At 40.4% G+C, this 9,757-nt stretch overlaps 1 protein-coding gene across 1 annotated transcript in view; it reads left to right on the top strand.

Moving 5' to 3' along the window:
- Nucleotides 1-3,655: 3,655 nt before the first annotated feature.
- The window catches only part of LOC149461413 (meprin A subunit beta-like), a 72,440-nt gene continuing 66,338 nt past the window's right edge, over nucleotides 3,656-9,757 (top strand). The window contains exon 1 of the mRNA XM_089678360.1: nucleotides 3,656-3,770. Within this exon, the coding sequence (XP_089534486.1) occupies nucleotides 3,693-3,770 (78 nt within the window). The 5' untranslated portion in view covers nucleotides 3,656-3,692. The remainder of the gene's footprint in view (nucleotides 3,771-9,757) is intronic.

Genomic DNA, 9,757 nt, shown 5'->3' with positions numbered 1-9,757 from the left:
CCAATAGCCATCGGTGATAAAAAAAAAAACTTCCTATTAGGGGGGAAATGCCAGGTGTCATAATTAGAATAAGAGGCTGTTTTTTGGTACAAGAACAGCTCCAGGATAGTTGAAGGATACTTCCATAACCCTCAGGAGCAATTTAAAGGCAATCATACACTCAATCTACAAAAACTATCCTTATTTCATCCTTCTCTTTGACTTCAAAGCATTTTTTCAAAATGGTGACGTAATGAAATCTCCTGATTTTTGCTGAAATTTCAGGAAAATAAAAATTCTCAGTTTTGCTTATAACTAGGGCAGATTGCTTTTTCCACAGACAGTTATCCTAACCACCTTAATACGAACATGATACACTCCTTTTCCAGACCATTCTTCAGTGCTGCGCTAGTATCATAAATAGATAGATAGACTCCTTTTGGTTCTATCTAATAAACACTGGGGTTTTTATTTTTTATTATAAAAAGGTAAAAATTATTAAACATTTTGAAAAAAGATGTTTAATTTAATTTGTATTTTAAAACTTTTACATAAAATGGCAGGACATAACAAACATCAACAAAAATTGCTCCTTTTTGGAAAGTACATACCTTAGGATCTTATTTTTGCCCAATTTTTTGGAAATGAAGAAACATGCTGGTATTAAGTTAGTTATAGTTGGCTTTGTCTTTAAAGTGGTTCTAAAGCGATAACTTTTTTTACCCTAATGCATTTCTTGCATTAAGGTAAAAAATGTTTTAAAGCTTTCTGTCCTCCCCCTTCCATGTGTGAGAGGGAAGAGAGGGTAAAAAATATCTAGCACTGTGCACGGCTGCATCTTTTCTCCCCTCTCTTCCTCTTCACACAGTGACTCGAGCAGCAGCTGGAGCCATTGGTTCCTGCTGCTGTCAATCAAATCCTCTGAGCAGGAAGCAGGGAGGCTAAGCCCCGCTTTGTTTCTATGGAGCTCAGCGGTTTGCTATGGGGGTACACAGAGAAAAGGAGGAGCCAAGATCGCTGGTGGTGTCCCCAGAATAGGAGGTACAATACCATTGCACAGGTGAGTATAACATGTTTATTATTTTAATTAAAAAAAAAAGATTACCTTCAGTAAAGCTTTAAATATCACCCACTGAAGGCAAGCACATGCCTTCCATTATTAGTGAAACAAAGTTCCCCAGAGGATGAAATTGTACTGTATAGAAATTGCATTGTGTACAAAAGCTAGACGTCATGGACAAACCCAAAACACTTCAATCCAAACCTGGTCATCACGGCAATCATAGGCAAAAGGCACAGAGCCAACTACAGCGGCTCTCTACCTTTTGCCTATGATCTCTGCTACCCAAAGCCTATGCATGCTCACCAATATAAACAAAAAAGGACATTTGTAAACAGCATGCCAGAATAACTGCTCCCCCTCTGCTTATCAGCCATTTTACTATAAAGGCCCACAGGCAGGTTGGTTAAGAAATGTTTCTTTTTATTTGAAGATACTCATTAGACACTAGTTTGTAGAAATGGGTAAGTGTGGACCTAGGTTGGGCATATTTAACTACACAATCTCTGTACAACCTCCTTTAGAGTTGCCAAAACTATATAATGTGACGGTCTACCCAACCAATCTATTCCATTTGTATCCACAGAGGTAGGCCATACAACTTAACCATTGGTAGAACTGAAGGAAACGGTACAATTGGATTGCAAATGATATCTTCAGCTTAATGCGTGACATTAGAAGACTAACAAATAAGCAAGCACTATATGACCTCACTCCTAAATCTACCTTCTGATCTTCCTTGCATATTCTTAGGATATAACTCTCTAAAAAATTAATTTACATGTAGCACCCTCCTAGGTAACTAGGGGGAGCTAGTGTGGGGTTTTTGCAGATAGGAAGGCAGCCTGGGCTGAGTCAGAAGGGGTTATTTTAGGGCAGGCCTGAGAGGCTCTGCAGGTCAGTTCTCTGATACCTCCCCCTGCCCTAGAATCTTGGAGAAGATTCTAGAATCAGTGGGTGGGGATTAGGAGGGGCCTGCACACTTAGGTGACCCTGGCCAATCCCCAAGCAGGAGGTTTGGCATGGGGCCAGGGCAGCCTTTAAATATGTTAGGGCCTGCTCAGCAGCAGGAGAGTTCGGGTGGAAGATGGAGTGAGAAGACTGAGGTGCAGGAACCTAGGAGGGGATCCAGTTTGGAAAGGGCCAACCTCCAGCCAGTGGTGCTGGAGAGGAGGAAAGCTCATCAGCCCCCAGAGCAAGGACTACCTGTGGAGTAAAGAAGGAGTCAGCCCAGTGGAAGGCCTGAAAGCAGCTACCAACCCACCAGCTCATAGGAACAGGACTGAGTGAGTAATCCTACACTCCCTGGACAGCTGGATAGAGGAGGATTATCTGGGCTCTGGAGTGGTACACTAGGAGAGGCTGGAGAGCTTTCCTAGAAGAGATTTTGCTGTGTAAAGACTTGTACATAGTTCCAGGAAGTTATTTATCACCTAATCAGGGTCAGTGCTAGACTATTTTGCATCCTAGGCAAGGCCAGCTACTTGTGCTCTCCCCCCCCCCCCCCAAAAAAAAAAAAAAAACCCACTAAAAACAGTAGAAAATTATAAATCAACAAAAATTGAAACTGCTAAATTTCTTTTAATGTGCAAAAATAATTGCCATTAGATATCTCTGACAAATCCCAGGCTGGAATTCCCCAGGCAATGGGGGGAGATAAAGTGTTGTGACAGTAAGCAGCCCAGCCCCAACACACAGAGAGAACACGTGAAATGAGTGATCCCACACAGTTACAGATCTGACACAGAAAACCACCACCAACACTGACACAGATCAGCAGGCCCAGCTGGCAATAGAAGAGTAGGCTGTGGGATCATAATGATGTCATCATGCACTGACACATTGCACATGTGATGGATGGCCGGCCGGGTCACACTCACACAGACACGAGACATCAGAAGCAGACATTACCTTGCTCCGCAGGCACAGCTCCACCTCCGCCAATGAATGGGAAGAGAAGGGCTGGAAATTCACACTGAACAGCAGCCACCAGCCGGCTTGCAGTATGGCACTGAGTCTGAGAGGAATACTGGAAAGAGCGACAGCTCAGCTGCTACACTGGACCCAGACACCCAGCATCTTCCTCTGTCTTTTCTTCCTCCCCCTTTGCCACCCTTTCCCTCAGCTGAAGGATCTTTAATGATGTGGTGCCATCCCACACAGAGTGGGCCCGCCTGTGCTGTGCCCAGATGCCCCTAGGGGGCAGTGCGCCCTGAGCAGCTGCCTAGTTTGCCTAATGGAAGCATCAGCCCCGATCCTACTAAAATAAAATAAAAACCCCAGGCTTAAGGACTGTTTTCTGTCTCCTGGATGTAAGTCTGTGAGTAATGTGTGTTGCCTAGCTGTGCAGAACTATAGGGGAACCCAAATACATAGCGACTCCAAAGGGGGGTAGTGCTAAATACAAATAATGATAATGCAACCTTTAAGCAAAATACATTTTTTTTCTGTTTCAAAGTAAACATTTTCCTAAACTAGGTTTAAAAACCTATTGTAACACAAACTGCTAATATATAGCATAGTGAAGTCCAAGGGTCTATTGAAATGGGTAAACTGTAACAGACAAGTCATATAATGGGACAAAGTACAAAATTATGATAAAATCTCAGTTATATTAAGAGAAAACTGAACAGATACCACTCTCCACCAAGCAATGCACAGCAGGAGAGCTGTCATGGAGTTAGTTACTGTTCCGCTGTTTTTGCTCCTTGTTTATTCTGCCATTGGCCTGGTGAGTGAAATAAATCTTTCTCTTTATTCATTCAGATAAAATAAGTTACCCATCAACCCGTAGCAATCAACACATTTAATAGTCAAACATATCACAGCCAAATGCATTATAGTTTCTAACAATTTTACTGAAATCAAATCGTACTGGTTTAAAATCTCAGCATTTGGTGGAACCTGTGATATATTTAATAAAATATGAATACAATTTATAAAGAGACTTTAGTCAGACTAATCAAACATTGTTGCAATTTAGAGACTTCACATGATGGTGTTTATCACGCTGTGTTTTTTTTTTTACTAGTGCTTCTATGTACTGTATATGGGTGGTCTTAAAGTTTTTTTTTACTATGATAAGCTATAAATCAATTTGTTCGTAATCTGCTGGTAGATGTTTAGGATATAACTGAACATTTAGACTGTGCAGACATCACAGCAAACCAAGTAGATTTTTTTTTTCAAAAAATTTGTTTTAATTTTAAACATATAAAAACATAGAGACAACAGACGCCCACGCAGGGGCAGGGTCAAAGCCTAACAGAGTGTACATAAAACAACAATGGTTCAAAACAACCCAAGGGAGAAAAACAAAAAAAAGGGAGGGAGGACCACACATAATATTCAAGGCCTAATCATTTATAGACAATATAACAGGACCATATCATATAGAAGGGAACCCAGCTGACAACAGAAAAAACAAAGCACCTGGGTGACTATCCATCAATCAGTTCTCCACATCAGCTGCCGCAGAGGCAGTAGAAATATCATTAAGCCAACATGACCACATTTTATAAAATTTGTGGGGGCATCCTCTGTTAGAGTAGGTAGTCTGATAAAGGGGTAAATTAGAATTCACCAGACATAACCAAGCAGATTGTTAATACTGATTCAGATTTGGACTTTCATATTTGAAAAAGAATGCATTCAAAATGGCAGTATGATTTTCTATCATATCTAGAAACAATGCAAACTAATTGCATTTACTGAATCACAAGTAGACATTCACACCAGTGGCCTGCTGGAGGTCATTTTGTAGGGCTCTGGCAGTGTTCATCCTGTTCGTCCTTGCACAATGGAGCAGATACCGGTCCTGCTGATAGGTTAAGGACCTTCTATGGCCCTGTCCAGCTCTCCTAGAGTAACTGCCTGTCTCCTGGAATTTCCTCCATGCTCTTGAGACTGTGCTGGGAGACACAGCAAACCTTCTGGCAATGGCACGTATTGATGTGCCATCCTGGAGGAGTTGCACTGCCTGTGCAAACTCTGTAGGGTCCAGGTATCGCCTCATGTCTCATGCTACCAGTAGTGACACTGACCCAAACCAAATGCAAAACTAGTGAAAAATAGTCAGAAAAGACAATTAGGGAAAAAAATGTCAGTGACCTCTACCTGTTAAACCATTCCTGCTTTGGGGGTCATCTCATTGTTACCCATCTAGTGCACCTGTTGTTAATTTCATTAATACCAAAGCAGCTGAAACTGATTAACAACCCCCTCTGCTACTTAACTGACCAGATCAATATCCCAGGCGTTTAATTGACTTGATGCTATACTCTAATTAAAAAGTGTTTCTTTAATTTTTTTGAGCAGTGTATGAAATACAACGTGAACAAACCAGTGAAAGAATTGTAGTGTATGTTAAATTATTATAAAATATGACTAACACATACACTAATACAAATGAATAAGCTCTAAACACTGTATTATAAAACTCCTTTTGTAATTCTCTGGGTGGTCCCTGCATAAATAAAAAGTGTAATCTATTTTATATAATGCCTGGGATTTTGGCTTTACATGATAAAAACTGATTTGACAATGCATAGAAGCAAATATCTAAAGAAGTGTTGTGCTACCCCTGAAGGAGCCGCTGGTTTAAAAAAGGTCCTTCTGTTGCTTCCAATGATGACCTGCCTTGTACCTTGTACCTGGATCTGACAATCACCAATTAACAGTGGAATGGGCTTTACTGAGACAGGAATAAGCCCTGAAAGTAAAGTTGGGTTAGGGGCAAATGCAACAAACCATAGGTCAACATAATACCAAATATTAGTAAAAATAACTAAAGTGCAGCGCTCAATGGATATTATAGTGGAAGGCTCCTTATGAGATAAATTATATCAATAAAGTTCGACAGCTGTAGTTTCCTATGAGGTAGTTATCCCACTGGAAATTGTGACTGAAATAGCAGAAATGCGCACTCACCAGAAGCGCATGAATAATGCGCATGTAGGAATAATAATCTTAGATGATCTGTAGTCAGCAGGTGGTAGGCATCCTTCTGTGGTCTGGTCAGTCAGCCTGGTTATGGTATACCATAATAATTTATCTCATAAGGAGCCTTCCACTATAATATCCATTGAGCGCTGCACTTTAGTTATTTTTACTGTTATTACAAAGGTCACTGTGGGTACCTTAAGTGTTCAGCTGCTGTTTATCTAAGAGCGCTCACTATATCCTTTTATTATAATATCAAATATTGGCACTGTTAATGTCAGATCACAGTACAAAAGATAGTCGACTTAGGAGAATTACCCATTTATCAATTTTAGCCCCACCTAAGCTACTGGCTAGTGGAAAATGTATCTGCAATCCCACTGGCATGCTGTTTCATTCTTCATTAAACATCACTGGTATACAGCAGGATGCAACAAATTTTAAAACTGAACACCAGACTTACCTTCAGACCTTACCTTGCACAGTTGTACAGATTCCTCTCCCATAATAAATTGCTAAGTCTGATTTCACTGCACACTTTGAGCTTCTACAGTTCGCATTAGAAGCTGCAGCAAAGCACAGACTGTCCCTGGCCTGCTTATGCATTTATCAGACATCAGTTATTTCAATCATGAAGGCTTAGCATCACATATAGGTGTTACCTAGAGTTGTCTGCATGTAAATATACCTCACCCATCAAGGCATTTTAATATTTGTATAACCCTTCACAAGAGGCAGCGCACCGTTTGTATCAAGCCTGAGGTCCCTTGAGAAAAGTACAAGTTCCATAGAAACCCCTGAGGATTAAAAAGGAGAAAACATGTTTTAGCTACTCACAGGGGTTGACTTACTAAAGGATTTGTGTTAACTTTTTATGTCTAATCTTGAATGCCACATCTTCAGTACTTTGAACATTCTACTTCTTAATGAACCAACCCCACTATCTCACCTTTGAGAAAGTGATCTGTCATTAGTGTGGTATGCAAAGTCAATAACTTCATTACTGTAGTTTACTGGAAGGAAATATGGGTTACAACCTTTTTTACCTTTCCAACATTTCCAATCAGTAAATTCAAGTTTATCTAGACTGTGAAAGAAATTGTAGATTCTGTATATAACTGCATTCTCTTTTGCATGTGTAGCACTATCCTGTAGGTGCTGCTTGATAACGCTTCAGACATAATATATGGGTTCAGACATATTTCAACAGAATGAAATAATAATGCAAGAAACACAATCCTTTAGTAACACCTCTATATTAGTCTTGTTCAAAAGAGTAGACCACAAGAATAACAGGTTTAAGATATACAATCCCAGTTAACACATAAATATAGAATTCTGGTAAAATAGAGATAATTAGTTAGCAACATTTAACTAATTATACACTCAAGAGTAGTAAGCTTCAACTATTGAACTGAAACACCAGCAGTAAGAGGGTGAAGAAAAAGCTTGTTGACTCATCAGCTCCCTCTAAGCCACTGGCACCACAATGGTGGATGCAGGGAATTAAAGAGTAAATTTATACTCCGACTTAAATAGATATAAGTATCCTAATTTGAATAATAATGGCCTTATAAGAGGGGGTCCCTTTAACTAGAGATTGCTACAGTCCTGTGATGTTTAAAGTTCCTGATATGGTGGTATCTGTTGTCTTCTGCTAGCAATAGTGGGGCCCATAAACAGTAGTGCATATTGGTAATTCAATTAAGTTAAACAAATAGGCTGTGGTAAATGCACAGAGCAAAGATCTCTGATACTGCGGTATAAGTGTGTCTGCGTGTGGTGTCTCTAGAGTGAAGACAGACAGAGGTTGGAAATCTGCCGGCTCGCCAATCCCATGGATAGCTAAGACTCCTGGGGACAAGAGTTCTTGTACAGCCTCTTGACTGTCTGCAGGGATGTGCAGAGTTGCCACCTGATGGCCTGTCAGTGCAACATGCAGAGATGTCTGTGTGAAGACCGGATAGTGACAGTCCCAATGTAGAGAAGCTGATGTGATCCCAGTGTTGTGATCAGTGTCACCGCTGTGCTGAACTGCTGTGCAGAGTCCCTCAGCAATAGGGAAACAATCTGTCTCTGGAGGGGAACAGTAGTCCCCCTGTGTTCAGCTCTGAATCCCACATCAATAGTGGGAGACAGTTCCTTGCCAGCACTCCCAGCAACCTTCTGGTTCTCCAGCTTTTTGGTAGTTGTAGTTCAATCAGCACTCAGAAATAAACTATTTATTGGCTGTAGGACTACAGGTCCCAGGATCCTCTGCTGTCAGAAGAACTGGATCCACTCTAACAGAAAGTAATGTAGCAGTCTCAGTACTGGGCACTGGGGGAAGAGTAATTAACCATAGTCTCATATGTAAATGTCCATGAATGGCATAATGGTATAGCCAGCACCTAGCTACATCTGCTTTGCTGATGTATTGCACACTGCACTCATTGTGCACACAGCACTAATAATGTTTTGGTTACCTACTTGTGCTCTTTTGAGTCCCGGGGTGGGGCTACGATGTCACTCGGCACCAGAGAGAACAGACGGCAAGTACTTATGCAGGCGGACACAGGCATATTTCACTCAAAACGGTTTTTTGATTTTTATAAAGTGAGTGCATTGATTGAGAGTGGTGGAATAAATTAAAGTCTTTTTAATGGATAAAGCACTATGTCTCCATTTCTTCCTTTAACACTGAGGAACGTGTAAGGAGGAGTGAGCAAGTGATCTAAAGCAGCTGAAGGAGGGAGAAATCCCTGCAGGGTTATCCAGTGTTTAAAGGGGAAAGCATTGTGGTGTTCGCAAGAAGTACCCAACATCCATCATATACAGTACTGCAGCAATTCTAGCAGGTTCCAGGATATGTGAATAAAAGCGTGATAAGCCTGTATATTAGGCTTAAAAGGAGGTGAGCGTACATCTTAATTGATTGAAGGATTCACAGAAAGTCACTATGTTTGATCACTTCATCACCAATTTGGACTTTTATTTGATTAATGGGACTATTATTTCTGATTTTTATCACGGTCACTTTAATAATATTTACATATTTGTCATTTTTCAATTAGTTTGATCATATAGTTTTAATTTTAGTCACATATTTGACATACTTTATATAGTTTGAAAAATAGGAGCGCAACATTTATAGATATATAGAAACTCAGAGATGTAATGTGTTCTGTGCATAATTCCTATGTTACCTCGTGGAGCATAATGAGCCTTCGCAGTTCTAATCTTGGGATCTTGGGACTTCAGATAAATTAGTACTTCTACAGTATTGTGGAAATTAGAAGAGGTGTGATTCAGGGTAGTAACAATAAACAACTGGGAAGGCTGACACCATTCACTACATAAAAAAGCAGTATTTATAAAATAAATACATTAAAATCCTTATAAAATAGGAAATTAGGAGTTGCTTGCATTTCTGGCAGATCAACTGGTATTCTGCTGTACTTGCAGGGTTTTTAAAGGCATTAAACATGAAGAAATGTTCATGTATTGCAGAGAGTTTCATGTTATAGCCATATTTAGGGTGTAATATGAATAAATGTTGTAGTCTGCAGCTCCCCCACCCCCAAACTGCCCCCTTCCTTACAGAATATAGGGAGCTTTTCACTCCTCCAGCTCCTGTCAATATTTGAATTCAGCTGCATAGCCACATCATTCATTCACTGCAGCAGAGGGACGCATAGTTCTCAATAGAGCACAAGGGCAGGAATGGCACCAAGTACATTGATAGTTCCAACAGTCCTGTACATGAAGGTCCATACCTAGGTGTGCACTTGTGGCTGG

This window comes from Staurois parvus, unplaced genomic scaffold, assembly GCF_062004578.1.
Source record: "Staurois parvus isolate SC_StPar_1 unplaced genomic scaffold, SC_StPar_1.0 ptg000203l, whole genome shotgun sequence".
In the NCBI taxonomy this organism is placed as follows: Eukaryota; Metazoa; Chordata; class Amphibia; order Anura; family Ranidae; genus Staurois; species Staurois parvus.
This window is presented reverse-complemented; position numbering and strand designations above follow the sequence as displayed.